The sequence below is a fragment of the Pygoscelis adeliae genome, unplaced genomic scaffold, assembly GCF_000699105.1.
Source record: "Pygoscelis adeliae isolate BGI_AS28 unplaced genomic scaffold, ASM69910v1 Scaffold482, whole genome shotgun sequence".
NCBI lineage: Eukaryota > Metazoa > Chordata > Aves > Sphenisciformes > Spheniscidae > Pygoscelis > Pygoscelis adeliae.
In genome coordinates, this window is record NW_008824192.1 from 37,420 (window position 1) to 59,083 (window position 21,664).

Consider the following 21,664-nt stretch of genomic DNA (forward strand, 5'->3'; position numbering starts at 1 on the left):
CCCTTCCGCAGAGCGTGGCCCCCCTCTTTCTCAATGGGACCGGGGGTTCAATCGATGAGGGGGCTGGGGGCTGCTGTAGGAGGGTCAGGGAGTCCCACCAAGGAGGAGCATCTTGTTACCATCTCAGCAGGGTACGCTGGAGCCCCTTATCAAAGCCCTGGGGACTCGGCCACCTTCAGCAATGCCTGAACCTGGTCTGCACCGTACCCCTCTAACCTTGGGCTAAGCATCACCTCGGCACGCTTCCCCGGCGTGGTTGACCCTCGGCAGGGCACGGCACGGGGAACGGGCGCTCTAGGGCATCTTGGCTGATGGTCAAAAGGAGAACCGCCCTCTTCGGATTTTTTTTGACCAGCCGATCTTGCCCCGTGGGCTCCCTGCCTCTGAGAAAGCAGGATGCAGAAGCTGGGGCTATTCATGCCTTTAGGAGGCTGCCCCGGTTGCCCTGTCGCATTGGGCTGCTCGAACTGTGAATTTTAATTACACTTCGGGATCAATACGGTGGCCTTGGTAACGAGCTTATTGCTGCTGCAGAATCTGTTTACTTCAGGTTGGTGACAGCCAAAGAACTTAGGTGGCCGAGGACATGATGTTCCAGCTCGTCAAACAGGCTGCATTGTAATTCGGGTGAGGCTCCCGCGGTCCTCGGAGGTGGGTACAGCTTCCCCTTGGCTGCCTCCCGCAGACCTGGAGTTCGCTGGCAGGACCCATTCGTGCCTGGCAGAGGAGTCGCCTTAATTCAGGAGTTGTGATCTGGGTGGGGGTTGTGGGAACCTGGTTTATCTACAAGGTGTGGGCGTAGGCTCCTTCTAGCCTTCTGCGGGGAGAGGGAGATGGTAGGCAGCCTGGAAAGGAGGTTCCTCGGGGCTTTGCCTTGCCGAAATTCATGTTTTGGTTTCCTCCTTCCAGATGGTCTGGGGTGAGGTTCAACCTGTGTCTGCTGTTTTCGGTCTCTTCTCCTTTCGCCTCCCCACAGGGAGCTCCGAATATCGCACGTTCTTGCACCGTGGGGAGAGGCTTGCATCCGACCTGGGCATGTTTTGGAGCGAGAACATCTGGCCGATCCCTGTTGACTTTGGAGCCGTCAGCCTCTTGCAGGCAGCGCAGCCTGTGTCTCCCTACATTAACCGACCCCTTCTTCAAATATTCTCTGAGCTTGCCATGCCTGCAAGGATGTCACTTCTTATCCCTCCTGCCGCGTTTAAAAGAAAGGGGCTTAACTGAATCAACGCTGTCTGCAGGAAGGGGCCGGCTTTGCTCCGACATGAGGAGTTGGTGTCCGGGAGGGTGATGTTTGTCCATCCTGGTAATGATTCCTCAGAGTCCTGAGCAGCAAACAGCCTAAGCTGAAGCCTGGGCTTTCTCTCCTTCCTTGCCTCTAATCAGATGCATCAAAAGCGAAGTCCTTTCCAGGGCTGAAAATAGAGTATGCTGGTGAATGAGGAATGGGCAGCTCTAGGTGATGCACTTGTGGAAATAGCACTGTGAGGTGCTTGTGGGGGATCAGCCAGGGCTGGAAACCTGGGGAGGATGTATTTCCAATTTTCCGATTGCACAGCTGTATTTCCTGACTCTCTGGGATGTATTGTAAACAGGCTGCTCCTGTTTCAATGCTGATCCTGCCTGGCATTTTCCCTTAGAGCCGTGGCATAGGGATGGAGGGTCTTTTTTAAGTGTAGCTGAGAGTCGCTGGAGCCTTGCCTGGGTGGTGTTTGCTGTATTGGTCTCTCGAGAGACCAAAAGAGATCTTTGAAATGCTGTGATTCTGCAAGTCGGTTCTGGGGGAGAAAAGGAGGCAGGTGGGGTATGTGGTGTGCTGGGGATGCGTAGACTGATTTCCTCCCCCAAACACAGGGGCTGCTTTAGCATTACGGAGGAGAGGTTTGGGGTTTTCAATTTGTTTGGGGTTTTTTTTTTTTTGTGGCTAACCCTCGCTTCAGGCCCATGTGGTGGAGCTGAACAAGCCCTCTGACAGCACGTCTGAGTGTTCCCGTGGTCTTGTACAGCTGTGGTTGTAGAGGAGTTTTCTAATTAATTTAAAAATCAATGCTAATTAAAGATGATTCCCTATCAGCTGTGACACACAAACACATTTCCATGGGCTTCCAGCTCCGAAGCAGCCAGCCGGCCCGTTTGCGTCCTCGGTTTGCCCCACAAGTCACTGCAAATGATTTAACCCACAGTCCTGTCCGTGCAATGCTCCCAGCAAGGTAACTCCAATTAATACCAATTACCCTGTTGCCCAAACACTTGGTGTGCCACAGGCGCACGGCTGGGTGGGCGCCGCAGACGAGTCCGTAAGTGAGAAGTCTGGGATGTCTTTAAGCCGATCGCTTTTTGCGCTGCGGGAAGCGAAGTGTGCCCCTCCGGGTAGCCGTGCTGGGTTCGTAGGGTTAACCTGTGAAACGCGATGGGAACTCACTGCCCTTAAGGATCCCAGGGACTTTTGCTGTTCCTGCTGTGAGGGAGATATCCCTCTGCGTTAAAGCCGGGAGCAAGCCTTTGCCTCGATTCCTGGAGTCCAAGGACTAGATGCCTTATCTGCTGGTGGGGAGCTTTCCCTCTGCTCTTGCTGGAGGCAGTGCACCTTTGACCTCAAGGTGTTTATAAGGCAGTAGTTATTCCCAGTTACTATTTAACAGCTGGGCGCTCAAAATCACATTTATTTTATTTAATCCTGCCTTCTGTTTATTTTTCCTTTAACTAGCATTTACAGTGATTCCCATGATGACTGAAATCTTGCAGTGGTTTCCAGCCTATTAACCTTTGGAATGGGCTCATTTCTTTCCTGGTGTTTCTTCTTCTCTGCCAAGCTTTGGGATTCGTTTGAAAGTCCTTAATTCTCCTCTCGTACTCACGGAAACTCATTGGGTTTTCCCCCCCCTGCCCCCAGAGCTTTACCCAACCAGCCCTTCTCTGCCAGCGAAGGATGGAGGCTGGTATCAGGGCTTGGCCGTTTTACTTTGCCACGACCTCGGTGCCCTTTATTTCCTTGTTGGGAACGGTGTAAAGGTTTCCAGGCAGAGATCTGGCTGCGGTTCCTGCTCAGGGAGTTGGCGGGGAGAGTGCCAGACAGGTCTCTGCCTCTCCAGAGAGAAAAACCTGCCCTGTGAACCCTCTGGGAGCTAGAGGTACAGATCCAAGTGGCACTGAATTCAGCACTGATCGTGCTTCAATCCACAAGGCAGAGCAGCACCCTTGGGCAGCTTTTCCCAGCTGTGGTGTCTGACCAAAGCGCTTTGAGGTTTCCTCCAAAGGTTTGGGTTGGGGGAACCATCAGGAGAAAGTCCTCCTGTTGCAAAGGCCACACCTGGAGCAGAAGCAGGTCCTGTTCCTCCGTATAACTTCTCTAGCTGGGGCTGTGCCGCTTCTAGCTCTCCCCAGGGCCCTTGGTGCTCTGCCAGTGGGTGTAGAGGATCAGAAGATGCCTGCTGAGCGCCCGGCTGCTGACCTGCTCCGCCAGCATCCCTGCAGCACGGTGGGGCTGAAGCCATGGGCATTGCCCCCCCCCGCCTACGCCCGGCCTCGTGCTCTGGCTGGGGTACCTTTTGCTGCTGAGCTGATTTGAATTGGAAATCTGGTTGTCCCGTGAGCTTGGCTGCAGCCTCGTGTGAATTCGTGCAGCTGCTTGTCATCTAGGTGTGTGCTGGCTCGCTTGGCCGGAGCTTGGAGGTGATAAAATGGGGTGGTTTACGAACCACGTAGCCAAACCCACCTCAGAAAACCTCTCCTTGCTGGTGGTTTGGGAGTGAGGATGGTGAGTGGTCAAGGTGGGAGCCTCACTGATCCCGATGCCCCCATCCCCCTGCTCCGAGTGCCTGATTTTTCCTTTCCTTCAATCCTTATGGGATGCTGTGGTCCAGAAATAGCCCCCTGGGGCTGGGTAACCTCACGGGAGAGGAACCTTAAAAACACCCATCTCTGCCTTGCTGATTTCCACCCCAGAAATACATGTGTCCTGTTGGGTCGTAGAGTGGAAGCTGTGTCCCCCTGTGTGCCGGAGGGCTGGGGGATGCAGCGGCTTCCCTGCCCTGTGTCTAGACGCTGTCCTGTGGGAACAGGGGCTTGGCTCTCCCAGACTGGAAGCGGGGCAGAGGGGGTCTGAGGACAGCGGCAGCCAAAGCCTCTTAACAAACCCAACGCCCCGGCACGGGCGCGCCCCCGGCCGCGGTGGGACTGCTGCCAGCCCCGGGGCCAGCGCGGGGGAGAGACACTGGGAACCTGCGGCGAGCGGGCTTGGGGCGGCTTCAGCCCCTCGTCCCAAGGGGGAGAAAGGTGGCAGGAGGCTGTGGGTGGCTTCGGGGAGGGCTCTTTTCTCCTGGTCGGGAAGTGTGGGGTCCCCTCTGGAACCCGAGTGGCCGCAGGAGCAGAGCCTGGAAGAGTGCTGTCCCCTCTCTGGGGAGGTGGCGCAAGCAAATCTGCTGCTCGGCTCTTCTTTTTGACCTAGAATAGAAGCAAAGCCTCATGCTGGTTATTTTATTTTACTTTTTTCTTCCGCTGATGCGCGGCTGAAGAGACCTCAGCCCCTGGGGTGCCTCTTCCCTCCCTTGCTGCTGCGTTGACTGAACGTGACGACTCGCTTCTGCAAATAAGTGGATTAAAACAACTTGTGCTTTAGAAACGCCTGAACTCATCAGTGTGGCAGGACCCGGCTCCTGGTGAGAAACCGGTCGCGGCTTCCCGGGGGGAAACAGTGCTGGGGAAAGGGTCTTTCTGCAGGTAACGAATCCTCGATGTTTGAAGCCTGGGTGTTTGAAGGTGCCTGTCTCCAGGTCTGCAAAACTCAGCGCCCTGGTACAAGCTGATGGTCACGTCTCAGGTGCAAGTGGGGCTGGTAAAGAGGATAAGTACTGATTTGAGCTGTAAAGCATTTCTAGACTGGCTGAATTTCCAGGAATGACAAAGAAATGATGAACTTAAAAGACAGGTCACGTCAGGGCTGCCTTAGCAGCGTGGGCAACCAACAGTGCCCTCCCAGCCTCTGCCAGAGAGCTTTTGTTGGGGAGAGGAGACTAAATAAGGGAAATTGGCTGCCCTGAATAGTCCTGATCTCTGCCGCGGGCTTTCTGCTGTCAAAGGAAAGGTCCCAGGACCCTGGATCCTTTCAGGCTTTCTCCTGGGAGGGCAGAAGTGGGTTACAGAGACTTTCTTGCTTTCCAGGCGGTTGTGTTGCTGCGAGAACGTGCTCTGCTCTGATTTTGCTGTTTCTCCCTGGGTGACTGCGCTGTGTCGTCACGTCCACGGACGTGGTGGAGGAAACTCAGGAGGCTGGAAGGTTTTAGGTGGTTCGCTGCTTCCTTCTTATCTTGGGTGATGTGCAGAGCCTGCTTTTTAACCGCAAACCGCCCCCCCCCAGTTACTCCAGGACAGAAGTGGCTGTAAGGGCACTTCTTTTTACACCACTGTGGATGTGCCATCACTCACGTTGTCCCTCATGAAAAATAATAATAAAAAAAAGGTTGCTAAGGCAAAGCTGGTGGTGGTAAGATGGGAGCCTGGAGCCGTTCCCTGGCACGTGTCCTTTCCCCTGTGGTGCCTGCCTCTCGGTGAACCGGGTCAGTGCGTGGCCCCGGGGATGGCTGTGAGTTGGTGGATGCTTTCCAAATCCTCTTCCTCCTCCTTCTGCAACCTGCTCTGCTGCTGTCCCCCGAGGCCGCACGGGATGCAATCAGGGATGCGTAGCACGGCAAAGGAGCTTGAGCATCCTCTCTGGAGCCGTTCTGGGGATGGAAAGAGTTTTAAAATTAAAAGTGGGGTCATCTTGTGTGAGAGGGACGTGCCTGGCTCATCTGTGCCCAAGGTAAATCCAGCTGGATTTACAAAGTAGCTCAGAGGTAGGGGGGGAACTTCTCTTACTCGGTAAGCTCAAAAAGCTGTTCTCTAGCCTGACTGCTGGGGAAGAACGCGGGATAAACCATCGAGGATTGCACCCCCAGCAGTCACGAGCTGCTGGTTCTTTTAGATGGTAGCAGTCCAGATCTGGAATCTGTTTGCCCTTCCTGTGTTGTAATAATTAAACAAACGAGGCCGTATGTGCTGGGGGCATGTGTGCTGTTGGGTTTGGGGCTGCTCGGCCAATGTGCCCACGTATGGGCAGGTACCTTATAACACAGGGAGAGGCTCGTTGAAGCTGCTTTTTTAGCTTCACGGTGGTTTTGGGATGCACTGGGCAGCGCAGCCAAACAAAGTGGCCGGTGTTTGCCTTGGGAGGACCCGGGCACCTCTTTTGACCCTTTTTGGGATGTGGTGCTGTATCAGCAAGGCCGATGCTCCCTCACCTCCTGCCTGGCCAGACCCAGTGCCTGGAGGGGTGGTTTGAGCTGAAAACGAGCAGCCGTTGTTGAGAAGCGTCGGATCTGAGTGGGAATGGGCACGGTCGCGCCAGGTTTCACAAAGGGAGAAAATGTACTTCTGGCTTGGCAGGTGTGACTGGGAGCAAGCAGCGTTCAGCGTTGCTTCACAAAAACTTGGCAGGAGATGTCAGTTCCTGGTGTTTTCCTACAGGGCATCTCCCCAAAAAAACCCCCTGCTGTACCAAGCAAGGAGCTACTCGTTTGGCACAGGGCTCCATCAGGACCCCGGCCCTGTCTCCTCCTGTAAGAGGGTAGCGATGCTAGAAAACACCCCGGCTCTGTTTCTTTGAAGAGAAATCGGTGCTGTGTTGTTTTGCCTCCTTGGTCATGAATTGCTGGGATGAAAAAATATTTTCCTTGCTCTTAAACCCTTGTGCTCCACCCGGTTGGAAAAGCAGGATGAAATTTGGGTTGTGATTCACGATCATCCTCTCCGCGGCCGGACGGTCCTGATCCCGGTCCCCTGTCGCCGCAGCCAGCCCGGCTTCGGTCAGACACAGCCGACTCATCCGCAGCCCCCAGCCGGGGATGCCGTTCATTCAATTTCCCATGACAAGCTGAGGGATTACGAGATTTTCTTCGTCGTCTTAATGCAGCTAGAGAGCCCAGCACGTGGAAGATAACGCGGCCGACGGTTACGCACGTTGCCGGTCGGCTCGGTTGCTTTGCCTGACGGCGGGGCCTGCCGTCCTCCCTCATCTTCCTCTCGGCTGGTTGCCGGACGCTGCGTTAATTTGCCGGGCTTGGAGGGGGTTTGATGTGCAAACGGTTCATTCGATTCGGAAGCTGTTTGCAATGTTGGATGATAATTTTAGACAGGGCAGATTTTGCTAAGCTGCAGAGTTCAGATGAGCTCTAGTAAAGCCACGGCGGGGATTACTGTGGTTAATTCAGGACTTTGTTTCTTTAGCCTTGATTCTAGAACTGCTGTTTCTCCTAAAAAGTGGGACCGTGCCTTGGAGCTGGCTCAACACCCACGGCTGGTACCCTGGAGGGGACGATGGTGTCCGGTAGATCTCGGTTGTCTTGGTGTGGGGATGACATGGAGCTGAGGAGCGCAGCAGCCCTCCGTCCCCACCCTCTCCTTCCTATCGCATCCGAAACGAGCTTTGCTCCATGAGACCATCCAGGCAACACGTTTCACTGCAGGAAAGTGCCCTGGCCCGGGGTTTCCATCTTCTGGATGCTGTAAGCAAGGACAGACACCCACCTGCACCCTGGGCTGGAGCAGCAAAGCCTGGGTTATCTGTTTTTTCCCTCCTGGGTTCACCTCTTCCCTGGAAACCTTTCCCTGAGATGGAGAAAATTCCTCAGCTAACACTTTAAGCTGTTTTAATGCCAGCAGCTGTTTTATGGGGCATGTTTACACCCTCTGGTTTGATGAGTTGCCAGAGGAAGAGGTGGGTGTGAAGGGGTGGAAATCTTGCTGTTCTGAAATTGCTGATCTTTTTTTTTTTTTTTTTTGCTTCCCCTGCCCTGGAAATGCTCATGAGTAATACGCCAGCATGGAGGTGGCACAAGCCTTTCTCAGGCTGTCCAGGGAAGATTGATCCAAGCAACAGACCTTGAACAAATTCCAGCAATATCATTCCTTGGTTGGGAAACCGCTGTGCCTGCCAGCTCTGGCCCCATGCCCCGAGGATGCTGCTGTTACCTGCCTGGTGTTGCTTGCTAGAAGTGCTTCTGCACCTCTTACCTCTTGGTACCAGCTCTCCCAGCAGTGCTGTAGGATATGATGCCCTCCAGTTCCTCCCTCTGCACCAAACGACCTAAACCAGTTGCAAAACCAAACCTGCAAACTCCATGTAGCGTTCCCATTCCTTCCGCTAAAGCAAATTCATGCAATTTGATTTGCATCAGAATTGCACGGCGTCTGCTGGCAAGTCTGGTCTGGGAAGCAGATACCAGGCTGTAACATATCCAGTACGGAGGAGCTGGCTAAAAACCTTTTAGCAGCAGCACCCACAAAAATGCCTGGGATGCCTGCCTGGGTGTGTGATGATGGACTTGATTTGGTGCTAGTCTGTTCCCGGAGGGGATGCTGGCGTCACCTCCATCGCTCCACATCACCCCACACGTCCTCCCTTGGACTGAGCAGTGGGTTTCACGTCCCTGTTTCCCCTCCTGAGCAGAATACCAACGCTGCTTTTGGCCCATCAGCTGGGTTTCTCCAGGAACCGTGGCTCCATTTTACAGCCCAAATAGCCATACTAGTGCTGCAGACACCCCAGGCCCAGACTATGCAGATTCCTCCTTCCTGGGATGGATCATCTCAACTAAATAGTTTCATTCTTCTCCCCTTGAAGGCTGTTTTCCCGCATCAAAGCTTTTGGGATCGTTGTGGCATGGAAGACCCCTCCTTGAGGCCACTGTGGCCCGTCTCTTTCCATCAGCTTGATTTCTTCAGGACTCTTCTCAAGGTCTCCTGGGTCTGTGGGGATGCTTTGTTAATCCCACTCCCTGCGATGATGTCTCATCCCTGTTAAGTGGCAAAATTAAATCCTGCAGCGACGTGATCAGAGGGAAGAGGCCGTGCCGGGGCTCTTTGTCAGGGTCTCCTGCGTGGCAGCACGCTGGGGAAGGGGGCATCAGGCTGGATTTGCTGGCGCGTTTCCTAATTCCCTTTCATCTCCGTTGTCTTTCTCTTGCAGAAGTAGCAATAAGGTTTTTTGCTGGCTGGTCACACGGGATGAGTGCAGCAGCTGAGCAGTTTGGGGCTATTTTTCCCCTCCTTTCAGCCCAATGCACTTGAATTTGATGAGCCGGTGGTAGGTGCCAGAGCCTTGAGTTGCCTCTGGCCGAGAGAGGAAGGAGGGGTGGCTGTTTTAGGGCTTCTCTTACAATGGAAACATCTGTAATGCAGAGGAGACTGAAAGGCAATGCAATGTCAACTACTCCTCGTTGAAATGTTCTCTCTTGATGAGTGTTTTTCCCCCTGCTTTTAGTATTGATTTTGGAAGGACGTGCTGTGTTTTTAACCTGTGGGATGCTCTGCTCCTGGGGAAGAGCCTGGAAGCACCAGGGATCTGAGTTTCTGCTGGGACCACCCCAGCTTTCATGCTGCTGCACTTTTGGGCAGAAATCAGTTGGGACCGGTGGGGTTGGAGTGGGGGCTCTGCCTGCACAGGGCTTGTCTGGAGGGCCGCACGGCATTTGTGTTGTACAAGCAGTCTGACTTTCTTGGAGGAGCCTCAGGGAGCCAGAGATGGGCTAAAGGGGGTGTTTCAAGCCTCGCTGGGTGCTTTTTGGGTTTTTTTTTATCTGCAGGCGTTAAGCGTAAAATCTGCTATAACCTTCTGGTGACAGAGATGATCGGGCAGAGGAGGGGGTTCAATATTTGGCATCTGTAGCCACAGATCTGTTCCTTGATGCATCTGGTGTTGCTCATTTCTGCGACTGCAGCAGTCAAGGTGGAGTGAAGGGAGCCACGGGCCCGTATAGGCTGGAAAGATGCTGTGCCGTAAGGAGCGCCTGCTGATTTTGCACTTCTCTTCCTTTGCACTTCTCAGCAAATCCAGTTTGCAGATGACATGCAGGAGTTCACCAAGTTTCCAACCAAGACGGGCCGTCGGTCCTTGTCCCGCTCCATCTCGCAGTCTTCCACTGACAGCTACAGCTCCGGTAGGTGCTGGGCTCCTTGTCCGTGCCTGGTCCTCTCCCAAATCCGGCACTAGTGCCGCTGTGAACGCGCTGCTCGCACTGCATGTCAGGATGCTCCGTGCTGCTGTGTTGTACTCAGACGTGGAGGGGATAATTCTGGGGGGGTTCCCGAAGCTCAGGCATTGATTACCAGTTGATAACCCAGTTAGTTCTGGGTTGTTTTAGGGAGCAAGAGTGCAAAATTCCTTCTGGACATTGGTTTTCCTTAGGAGATTTGTAGTTTGAGCCATGAGCGTGTGCGCGCGTGAAAGCTGGGAAGCGAAACGGGGCAGAAACCTGAAGCACAGGAGGTCCCCGGACTCCTGAGACCTGGGGTAACATGCATTCCTCTCCTGGCTTTAGCTGCCTCCTACACGGACAGCTCTGATGACGAGGTGTCCCCCCGAGAGAAACAACAAACCAACTCCAAAGGCAGCAGCAATTTCTGTGTGAAGAACATCAAGCAGGCAGAGTTTGGGCGCCGGGAGATCGAGATCGCTGAACAAGGTAGAAGTGGAGCTCGGGGTTGGTGGGGCTTGCGGCTGGGTGCCATGCTCTCCAGAGACCAGGAGCTGAGCCATGGCAATAGCCACAACTCATGCTACAGCCTCGGATACCCTGTCTTCCCCCCGCCCTGCCTCGAATCAACAGATTATGTGGGGAAGAGCTAGACGCGACAGCAAACGTTAATGATGTGTGGCATCCATTTTCTAACAACAGCAGGGCTCTTGCAGGGTTTAATGTTCTGGTGGCTTTGGATGAGAAACCTCAACGGGCAAGGATCTTGCAACGCCTTCGGAGACATGAAAACTGACAGTCCCAACCCCTTCCCCTGGGGCCTGTGGGAAGCTCAGTTACCATTTCCAGTGGGGTGATTGGGTAACTTTGCTTTTGGGCTCCTTTTACACGCATGCTGCCAAAGCCTTAAAAGGGAAAGATAATCCAGGCACATTTAGAGCAGCTCTTCTGAGATGTGGCAGCATTGTTTTCATCATCTTTAGGTGCTTCTCCTTGATGCTATTCTGCTGCAGGGCTGGTGACTGCCCTTAGCTGGGGCGTATCAGATGCCTTCCTTGGGCAGTGCCTGTCCCAGACCTCTCTCATTACGTGGTCAAGTGATAAATGACACTGGTGTTTTGGTCCCGTTTTGGACAGACCTGCCAGGCCAGCGATGAGGAGTTTTCTCCCTGGCTGTGTAACGACTACAGCAAAAACTGTGGGGCTGGACGTAGCCCGTGAGACCCCAGAAAGGAGAGCAGATCTGGCAGAGAGGGACCTCTCTGGCCTAAGCCGTCTTTAAAATCCCTCTGTTCCTTTTGCAGACATGTCTGCTCTGATTTCACTCAGGAAACGAGCTCAAGGGGAGAAGCCTTTGGCTGGAGCTAAAATCGTGGGCTGTACCCACATTACAGCACAGACTGCGGTGAGTGGCTGCTTATTTGGGGCATCTCGGGTAGGAGAGGCCATTTTTTTTTCCCCGGGGAAGAAAGTCTCTCAAGTTTCCCAGCCTTGGGCAATTGGAGGAGGCACCTTCACTTTTCTGGAAACATCTTGGAGGTTCTGCCACCCGCATTTCCCCAGGGTGATGTTTGCTGGAGCCGATCTCTGATCGGTTCCTCGCCGCGTGTTGCACAAGGCTGTGCTTGGGGCCCTGCGCCGTGCTGGCGTGCTTGTGCCCATCACCGCTCCCCCAGGCCTGCCGCTCACCCCGCTGTCTCGCAGGTGCTGATCGAGACGCTGTGCGCGCTGGGAGCGCAGTGCCGCTGGTCTGCCTGTAACATCTATTCCACCCAGAATGAAGTGGCGGCTGCCTTGGCAGAAGCTGGTGAGTACCGCTGAGCCTAGGGACGCAGAGCCCTTCCAGCCCCTCCTGGCTCTGTAGCCTTGTCCCAGCTGGCCGGTTTAAGGGATGGTTTGGACCAAGGGAGGGATAAACAGGTCAGATCCTGTTGTGGGCTGCGGTTTGATCTCTGCATGGCCCCTTGGCCCTCCTGTCTGTGGCTTTCCTGAGTTGGCCAAGCAGGAGAGAGTCCTGCCAAACTCCGCAGATGCCAAGGATGCTCCTCTTCTTCTAGGTGTTGCCGTGTTTGCCTGGAAGGGGGAGTCAGAGGATGACTTCTGGTGGTGCATTGACCGCTGTGTTAACATAGATGGCTGGCAGGCCAACATGGTAACGAGCCTTCTTCCAGCCCTTCCTCTGTGGAGTGGTCACTAGGTGCTCCTCACCCTACGCTCCCTGGGGCTGTTCCTGGGAACCTGCTGGGGCTGCCTGGGCATCTGCTGGCATTGCAAAGGCCTCTGAGCCCCTGTCAAAGTGGGGGTCCTGGAGAACGGCAGCCGGCGCTGGGTTGGGGGCCACCGTGGGCGTTGAGAGCTGCAGAGACGGTGTCCTGAGTTGGTACAGCCCAATGGCACGGGAGCATCTCCTGCCGGAGCTGCCAATGAGTCGAGAAACCACGGGACCTCTTTCTCCCCAGAGTCAGCCCTACGGGAGCTGCCCCAACTGCTCCTCACACAGATCCCATCCACCCTCTCCCAAAGAGAGAGCGGTCTCTGCAGGGGACCTTTCCCTTGCTGAAAGCAGATGACGCCTCTCACTGCCTTGATGCATGGTCTGTGATCACTAATGGTGCAGTAGTGTGTGTCAATGGGCCGTGACAGCTCCCGCAGCCTTTCCTCTTGACTCTTTGCTTTCAGGGCATGAATATTGTGGTGTCCTTCTGACCTCAGCCTGTTTAGTTAGTGCTGCCTGTGGTCATGTTTCCAGGCTGCAGAGTAATAGCGGGGGCAGAAAACCCTGTTAGGATCCATCAGCTCCACGCGGGGGGTAAGAAATCCTCGGTGTTTTGGAGGAGACCCCGAGCTGCTGGCAACTAGGTGAACCCAGGAGTCCTGGCCCCCAGGCCTCTGCCCAAACAGCCCTCCATCAGTGCCTGAAGATGCTCTCCATCTCTTTTTCCCCATCCTGTCCTCAGCGAGTGCTTTTCCCAGTGGAAGGCCTGACTGCTCCATGTTCTTCCTTGCCTGTTCTCTAGATCCTGGACGATGGTGGGGACCTGACCCATTGGGTTTATAAGAAATACCCCAACGTATTCAAGAAGATCCGAGGGATTGTGGAGGAGAGCGTGACTGGTGTGCACAGGTAGGAGGTTTGGGAAGGCTGATCTGGAGATCTCCTATTGGGTTGCTGCTCTCTGCTCTGACCTGCCTCTGTCCTCTTCCAGGCTGTACCAGCTCTCCAAGGCCGGGAAGCTGTGTGTCCCAGCCATGAACGTGAACGACTCTGTCACCAAACAGAAATTTGATAACCTATATTGCTGCCGGGAATCCATCCTGGATGGGTGAGTCCAACCCTTCTGCTCATCTGCACTGTCACTCTCGCAGGGGTGGATTTGGCTCCGGCTCCTCTTGAGCAGAGATTTGCTGCTTTGCCCTTGCTGTGTGCTTGCAGGACCTGGTTTTGGGGGCTCTCGCAGCGGAGCGCTGCCCTGTGCCATCAGCGGTGTGCGCTTGACTAATCCCAACACAGGTCTCTCTCTGTCCCCCAGCCTGAAGAGGACCACGGATGTGATGTTTGGAGGGAAGCAAGTGGTGGTTTGTGGTTACGGGGAGGTGAGTTTCGTAAGCGGCAGTTGGTGGAGCTGTGAGTCAGCCTCCTCCCGAGCCATCCTTCTCCTGAGCTCAGCATTCTTCTTCCCTGTGCACAGACCACGTGGCCTTGATATAGGAGTAGATCAAACCTGGTGAGCGATTACCAGGGAAATCTTGCTAGAACCTGCTGGGAGGCTGGAGAGCAAGCATCAGATTTCCCAGTTTGCCTGCAGATTAGCTGGGCTGCAAATACGACAGTTGCTGGGAACGCTGGCCTGAATTATAACTACCCATGGGTGCTCCCATCTGCTGTCCCTGGACCGAGTTCAGCATCCAGCCTGGCTGTCGCCGAGCCTGTGACAGAGGAGGCGGAGGGGCAGGCTGCATCTCGCTGGTGGATAATGTTCTGGCAGAGGGGAATCGTATCACGAACTTGTAAATGATTCTGCCCTGGAAGAGCATGGAGCCGGGAGCTGACACCTTCCCTCCATCTGTGCATTGTCTGCGTGGGTGTTTATCTTCCTGCGCTGCGAAGGGCCTGGCAGTAGCTGCAAATGCTCTTCCCGGCAGGAACGCTCTTACTAATTTATTTAGACACCAGTGGAGCCCAGCTCCGCTCGACCAAGAGGCTGCGCTGGCTCTCACCCAGGCGCTCCAGGGTGGCGTCTGATTCTCCAGCCATGAATTGTGCTGGGAGTTGTAGTCTCCAGGGTCTGTCCTGAGTTTTCCTGGACTTCTTCAAAAGAAGGGAGTCCTTCCACCCTCACTGTTTTTCCCCTCTGGATGTGGGTTGGAGTCCCAGTTTGCCCTGCCTGGCTGTTTTCAGTAGACCTGAGGTTGGAGCTGGGTGATAAGTGAGGGTGTCTCTGGAGATGTTTCTTACCCGGCAGCATCTTGCTGGTCAGAAAATGGGTCTGAGCATGGGTACGTGCAGATTAGCCATGGGTAAGTGGCGCGGAGAGCCGAACTTCAGTTTAATTTTGTAGTGAGGAGAGGGATAGAGTCAGAGATGCTGTTCCAGGAGCTCTGCTCTTCCCCATGCTGCTGCCCGGAGCGTGGGATGGAGGATCTGTCCCCCGAACAGTGCAGGACAGCTCTGAATGCCAAAGAAACCCTTTGGCTTAAAGGCAAGTGGGGGAAGTGCATGCTCATCCAGACTGGCTTTAATCTCCTCTTGGAGGAGAGCTCAGAAGGGCTCCTGTGATGCTGGGGGCTGCGCAGGCTGCGAGCGTGTTGGTTTTGGAAAGCTCCTGCCAGCTGGTGGTCATGCTGGAGGGCTGGTGGCCTTGGAGGGAGAGCTGGGCTTGTGGCAGAAGTGCCACTTGCCAGGTACATCACTGAGCTGCTCCTGGCATCAGGCAGATGGCTGGGACAAGCATCTCCCAGCCTGGGACGTGCTCGGGCTGTTTTAGGGAAGGGATTGTAGCACTCGGCGCGTCCCGCGTTCAGCTTCACGCTGACGCTTTGCCTTGGCAGGTCGGCAAGGGATGCTGCGCGGCTCTGAAAGCCCTGGGAGCGATCGTCTACGTCACGGAGATCGACCCCATCTGCGCTCTTCAAGCTTGGTAAGATGCTGCTTGTGACCATCTTTTCCTCTGCTCTCTGGCCTCCTTTAAACCCCGACAGAGGCTGAAACAGAAACAGGAGAATTTCTGGCTCATCTCAGAGAATAACTATCTCGTTGGGTTGTGATGGGGAAGGGCTGAGGCAGCTTTAAGGGCTGTGGGGCACCAGGCAGTAGGCATCTGCACCAGCTGGCTTGGGAAGGCTGCTCGAGGGTTCATGCAGGGCTGGCTGAATGCTCCACACGTCCCCTGGCTCCTCCAACGTTTGTGAGAGCAGGTTTGACGCTGCATCCTTTGCACAGCCCTTCCTCTTGCATCTGGCGTCCCTGGGGGTGTGGAAGGATAGCCTGGCTGCTGCGTGAACAATTTGGAGCTGCTGCAGCGATACAACGCTGAGATCCCTCCTGGCCTGGGGCAGAGAGGGAACAGGCTTCTCCTCCTCATCGTGGTCCCTCTCCCCCTTTTTTGCCAGCATGGACGGATTTCGGGTGGTGAAGCTGAGTGAAGTAATCCGTCAGGTGGATGTCGTCATCACCTGCACAGGTAGGGAGGGAGAAGGTCGTGGGTGAGCCTTGGAGCAGGCTGAGAAGGAGCAGTCATTCCCAAGCGGGTGTCTGGGGATGGAGGACACTTTGCTGCTATGTGCTGCTAATTTTACAAGAGCCATAGCTGCGCTTTGGCAAGAGCTTTTCCTCCTACTCCCCCCCCATCTGCTATTTGGCCACAGTCCTCCTCAGCCCCTTGGGAGGAGGGACACCACAGCCATGTGTCCCCAGAGGTATTTTGGGGTCTCCTAGAGCCTGGTTAATTTGTGGGACCAAAGATTGGCACTCTTCCCACGTGTTTCTCTGTTGTCACAGCCAGGAGGGCTCTCTTCCTGGTGGAAGTTCATCTGATGTTGCCCCAAGCTGAGCTTCTCTGACTCAAGGGCAGGGAAGGAGAAATCAGAGGGTTTATATTTCCACTGCCCTTGGGTTCATCTGTGCCCTCTCTGCCTGCAGGAAACAAGAACGTCGTGACCAGAGAACACCTGGATCGGATGAAGAACAGCTGCATCGTGTGCAACATGGGCCACTCCAACACCGAGATCGATGTGGTGAGTCGGCCTGCGGCCTCGACGGCTGCGTCCGCCCCCCCCGTCCTCCCGCAATGACTCCAGCCTCTTCCTCCTGCTCTTGCAGACCAGCCTCCGGACCCCGGAGCTGACCTGGGAGCGGGTCCGCTCCCAAGTGGACCACGTCATCTGGCCGGATGGGAAGCGGGTGGTGCTGCTGGCCGAGGTGCGCTGAGAGCTGTGCCACGACGTTGCTTTGGGCCTCTATTGGGAAATCGCTGCGTGCCAGAGTTTTTGTAACAGAGATTTAACCAGGTGGAAAGGTGCTAGGAGGAGGTTCAGAGCTCAAGAAAGGGTTTCTTGATTATTTTATTTATTTTTTCTTTTCCTTGAGGCAGGGGAGGTATCGTGTACCACATGCAGCCGCAGAGGTGCCATCTGGCTCCGTTCTTTTGAGCCGGGAGCCATCCCTATCAGCCAAATACCGTCTGCTTCTGGCTTTGGCAGGGTTTCCCATGCAGCAAACCGGCCGAGTGCCTCCTCTTCCCGCTTGAGCTCTGCTGGCAGTAGGAGGGCCTGGCTCTTTCTAGGGACCACAAAATTTCCCTGCCTTAAAGCTAAGGGTTAGGGTGGAAACTGAGGCAGAGTTTGAATGCTCTGATCACATAGGTGGCTCTTGAATCACTGTGCTGTGGTTGCCCCCTGCCCCAGGGAGGGGGTAGAGGTGAATCCTATCTCGAGACTCGGTTTGGTTTGACTCTGGGGGCAAGTTCAGCTCTCTGCAGACTCCTCCTGCTGTCTCCTAGGGCCGTCTTCTCAACCTGAGCTGCTCCACGGTTCCCACCTTCGTTCTCTCCATCACAGCCACCACTCAGCACTGTACGCTGCAGGGCCGGGGCGCGAGGGGTGGGGGATGCTCTGGGGCCTTGCACGAGCCTCGGGGTGGGGACGGTTTGGAAGAAGCTGGGAACACGCAGTTGGATGGGTCCTTGGGATGGCACCGGTGCCAGAGATACCGTAGCCACCACCTCTTGGCTGGGATGCAGTTAATGATGGCGTGAACTTACTGTTTTGGTTACAGCTGGGAGAGAGCTTTTAAATGAGCCAGGCTTCATGGCAGAGCTCCTGCTGTGCTGTAAGCCACTGGAGAGCTCCCCAGCGTAGGTTTAAGCTTACCTCAAAGCAAGGCTTTGTTTTGTCTTTGGACTCTTTGATTTCTACAGCACAACCCCCCCCTCTGGGGTGAGTTTTGGGGATCTGGAGGTCAGTGGTTAAAACGCTCCCCAGCATCAGTGCCGGCTCAGCTGGGCAGACACAGCTTGTGCGTGGCACTGTTTGTCGTGACTCTGCCTTTCCAAAGAAAACGATGATTAAATTTGGCTCCGCTCTGAGATCTGCAGTCGGTGCTGGCTGTGCGAGCGGCCGAGGCCGGCGCGGCCCTCGGTCGGTGAGCAATGGAAGGAACCCGCTGGGCTGGAAACACGGAAGGGACTGCGATGGTGGGGGAGGACAGCCACGTTTAACGGTGGGGAATTTCCTTAGCCTCACACTTGTCGGTCCAAACCGACGGCGACCGGGCCTGTGTTTTGGACCTGGCTCTCAGCTGTGTGAACTGGCACTCGGGGGAGATACAGTTTTATTTCTGCTGAAGAAGTGGCTGTGTTTTTTTGGAGCGATGCTGACAGCTTAAAACGAGCAGTCCCTTCATTTCCGTGTGACACAGCAGCCGTACAGTTTAAGAGAATTAGAGCTGCTCCCCTCTCCTCCGTCCTCGTGTTCTGGTTTTCCCCGGGGCGTTAAGCCCAGATACTGCAAACAGGCTGGGTGGCATCTCATTTCCGATCTCTCTCTGGTCCTCCCCCAGTGGCGGTGGGATTATGGAGACCCAGAGAGGGAGGTACCCTTAGGTGGAAGCTTTTCCTTCAAGGCATTTTGGAAACGGTTGCCCCCTCCCTCAGACCCCCAAACCCTTATCTCTGCCGCCGAGAGCTTTGTGCCGTTGCGGGTGTTCGGCGCTGCCCAGCTTGGTGGCCGTCCCTGACTGTCCCCGGGCTGTCCCCTGTGATCTCTGCAGGCTCTGGCTCTGATTGAGCTCTACAACGCTCCCGAGGGCCGTTACAAACAGGACGTGTACCTGCTGCCGAAGAAGATGGGTGAGTGAAGGGAACCCAGGCTGACATCCCCTGGGCTGCGGCGGGCCAGCAGTTTTGGGTGTAAGGAGAAACTCAAACCTGGGCTGGACAAGACTTTTGGGGAGAGGATGAGTTCAGGGGGAGCCATCAGAGGCAGCAACCTTAAAACCCTTGCAGGCTGTTAGATTTATTTTCCTTAATGTTCTGCAGCGTGGCAGGCGTTCCTTATCCTGCAGACTTCTTGCTCCGAGGCTTTTCATGCAACCCACGTGCCTTTTGGTGCACATCCAGCCCTGCTCAGCACCAGGGCTTGGGCTCGGCTCTGCCGTAGGCTTATGTGATGGTGAATCCATGGTGCTAGATGGCAAGGACTGCCTAGCCAGACCCAGCGTGGTGCCCTGGCCCTTTTCGTGCCATATGATGAGTCCATACATCATCTCCCCGACGGTGTAATGGGGGACGTGCGCCCCCTGATCCCCTCTTTCCTCTCCCCCTTCCCAGACGAGTACGTTGCCAGCTTGCATCTGCCTTCGTTCGACGCCCACCTGACAGAACTGACGGACGATCAGGCGAAATACCTGGGACTCAACAAAAACGGGCCTTTCAAACCCAATTACTACAGGTCAGTGCCGGCCGGGGCAGGGAGCCGCCGTCTCCCCACCCAGCGGGTGCTGTTGGGGGCATCTCCTTGCACTGGGACAGCGTCAGCTCCCAGGAGCCGTGTCCCCCCCCATCCACGGCCTCACTGTCCCCTCCCTTCTCTTCTAGATACTGACGGACCATACCCATGAAGGACCAGACCACACAAGGCAACATTAGAGAGATTATTTTTAAAGATCATTTTATTTTGGTTTACCTTTTTCTTTTTTTAAAAACCAACAGAGAAACCTGTTTTTACATTTATCAGTGTGATTTTAAGGTCACTCTTTTTTTTTCTCCTCGGTTTCACCCTTTTACGTGATCACATCTCTGTCTGATCTTGGCAGACAACCTGGGATTCGCTTCTTGCTTTCATGTGGCTGAAGCCGCTGGTGGCTCCCAGCCCTGGCTCTTGGAGAGGGTTTCCCTTTCCTGATGTGCCAAGGGCAGTTCATTCCTGCAGCGATGTGGGTTTTTTTTTTGTTTTGTTTTTTTTTCACCTTTCCAGCCCGCGTTAGTCTCGGCTGGGATCCCTGCAGATACGGAGATGCAGTTCTACCTTATCTTACGTTTCTTTCTTTGTGTGGATTATCTGCAACTTCTAAATTGCCTTAAAGAGCCCAGTTTTAGCTGCTAGATCAATGCTCCTAGCGCTGCTTGGGAGCAGAGTGGCGCCTGCTGGCCACCTCGTGAATAGGTGACTTGTCCCCAAGCCTGGCCAAGGTCACTGCGCTGAGGTGGCCCAGGTTTGGTGGCTGCTGGCCCAGGTTTGGTGGCCAGCCGGGTACGGGGGAGTTCACTGTTTCAGGGTGCTAATCTGAATTCGGACGGGGGTCGCTTACCCAGCATTATCCTCATCTCTCCTAGGTTTTTAGCCAAACTGCACCTTAATTGAGTTAAAAACATTGTTTGTTTGTTTGTTTTTTCCTCTTTTCCTTTTTGATCCTTAAAGAGATGTTTTAAAGGGGGGGGAAGTGTCGGGGATGCAGCTGCCCGCCGAGCCTGGGCGCTCGCTGCGTCCGAGCGGCCCCATCTCCCACCGAGAAGCGTGAGGTGGTTTTAAGGGTGTCTGGGGTGTTTTTTAGGGGGGGTGTCTCACTTTTTGTTTCGAGACGGACGCAGAGATGAGCCTTCCCCGTACCCCAGCCTGGGCCCTCTGCGCCGCAGACCCCTGCGCAAAGCCCTTGGCTCCCCATCGCTGCCCTGGCCCTCGAGCTGGGCTTTCTCAGCTCTTCCCTGCCCTCTCGCAGTGCGTTTCAGCCGCTCTCATCGCCTCGTTCATCCCTTTCCCCATCCTCGCTGGTGACATGTTTCTCTTTTCCATCTCTTGCAGCTTGTCCAGGGACGGGGGAAGCTCCTTGCAACCCAGTGAGGTTTCTCTTGGCTTTTTTATCCTCCCTAAATTGCCTCTTTCTTCCCCCAGCCAAGGCCAGAGCATGGAGGGAAGGAGGACCCCCGCTGCCTGCCCTGCCTGCATCTCCCGGTACACGGATAATGGAGATGCTGTGGTACCCATGACCGGGGCTGCTCCTTCACCTCCGGCCACCCCGTCCCGCGGACCGGGGATGCCTTTTTAGTGCCGCCTGGCTGGGTCCCTCCCTGGGGCTTTGCAGGGTTGGGGGTGCCGCCGCTTCCCTGGGGGGTGCAAAGCTCCTTTGTGGGGACGGGAGGAAGACGGGAGGGATGCTCGTGGCTTTGATCACCCTCCTCTTTTCCCTCCCCCCCCCCCCCTCCTTGTCCTTTGACTATTCCTCTTTCTCCCGCTGCCCGGGCTCCTCCTGGACTGTCGCTGGGTCGCTCGGTCTCCCCACAGATTTTGGGGATCACCTGCCTCGCAGGGACCCTTCCACCATCCCTCAAACTTCACGGGGGACTCACGCCCGGCTCAGTGAGCCGGGATGGGCGTCTGCGGGGAGGGAGCGAGAGCGTGCCCCCTTCCCCATGAGGGGACTCAGGCCGGGACCCCTGCACTGGGGGGTCACGGTCCCCCACTTTCCCATCCACGTTAGGGTCGAACCTCGGCGTAAGGGCTCCATCTCTGTATAAGCCATGTTGCGGGGCGGGGGGGGAGCCCGGGGGTGGCGGTGGCAGCGTCGGGCTGGGAGGGAGAGGTTTATTTTGTATATGAATGATTTTTAATGAATGCAATATTAATCCTTGCAGATGAGCAATAAATCATTAAAGTCTAATTAAACTATTAGGAAAAATGAAGCGCTTTCGCTTGTGGGCAGTTTATTTAGAAGAGGGAGCAAATGCAAATCCCTTGGGGACCCTGAGTCGGGTCCGAGCCCAGGGCCTGGGCTGGGATCTGCCTTTGGCCACCTCGAGATGGGCTCTGGGCCCCACCAGGGATCCCCTGAGCAGTTCCAGGGCCCTGGATTTTGGGGTCTGACTCCCTCTAAGCCCCTCTGGGCCCTTTCCCTTGGGGTTTACACCCCATTGGGTCCCTCTGTCGGGGTCTGGCTCCCCTCTGAGCCCTGTCGGGCCCCGTCTCCTTGGGGTCTGAGACCCCCCCCAAGCCCCTCGGTTTGGAGATTCGCTTGTTCTACGCCCCTCAGCTTGGGGCTCCAGCCCCACCCCGGCAGCCCTGCCCCTTCCTGCCACTCCCAACATGGCGGCCTCAAGCGGCCGTGCCCCGCCTTCCCGGGGCCAAGGGAGGGCGGAAGTGCCGCTCCCAAGATGGCTGAGGCC

The 21,664-nt window shown here is 55.4% G+C and overlaps 1 protein-coding gene across 1 annotated transcript; it reads left to right on the forward strand.

Annotated features, from left to right (window-relative positions):
- The first annotated feature begins 9,865 nt into the window (after positions 1-9,865).
- On the forward strand, positions 9,866-20,467 carry AHCYL1 (adenosylhomocysteinase-like 1). The gene is made up of 16 exons (XM_009334726.1): positions 9,866-9,974; positions 10,356-10,499; positions 11,315-11,415; positions 11,715-11,817; positions 12,068-12,162; positions 13,028-13,134; positions 13,217-13,333; positions 13,541-13,604; positions 15,060-15,148; positions 15,621-15,691; positions 16,150-16,244; positions 16,330-16,428; positions 17,009-17,073; positions 18,273-18,355; positions 18,836-18,956; positions 19,103-20,467. The coding sequence occupies exons 1-16, from the start codon at positions 9,884-9,886 to the stop codon at positions 19,107-19,109; spliced, it is 1,452 nt and encodes a 483-aa protein (XP_009333001.1). The 5' UTR covers positions 9,866-9,883; the 3' UTR covers positions 19,110-20,467.
- Positions 20,468-21,664: the final 1,197 nt, after the last annotated feature.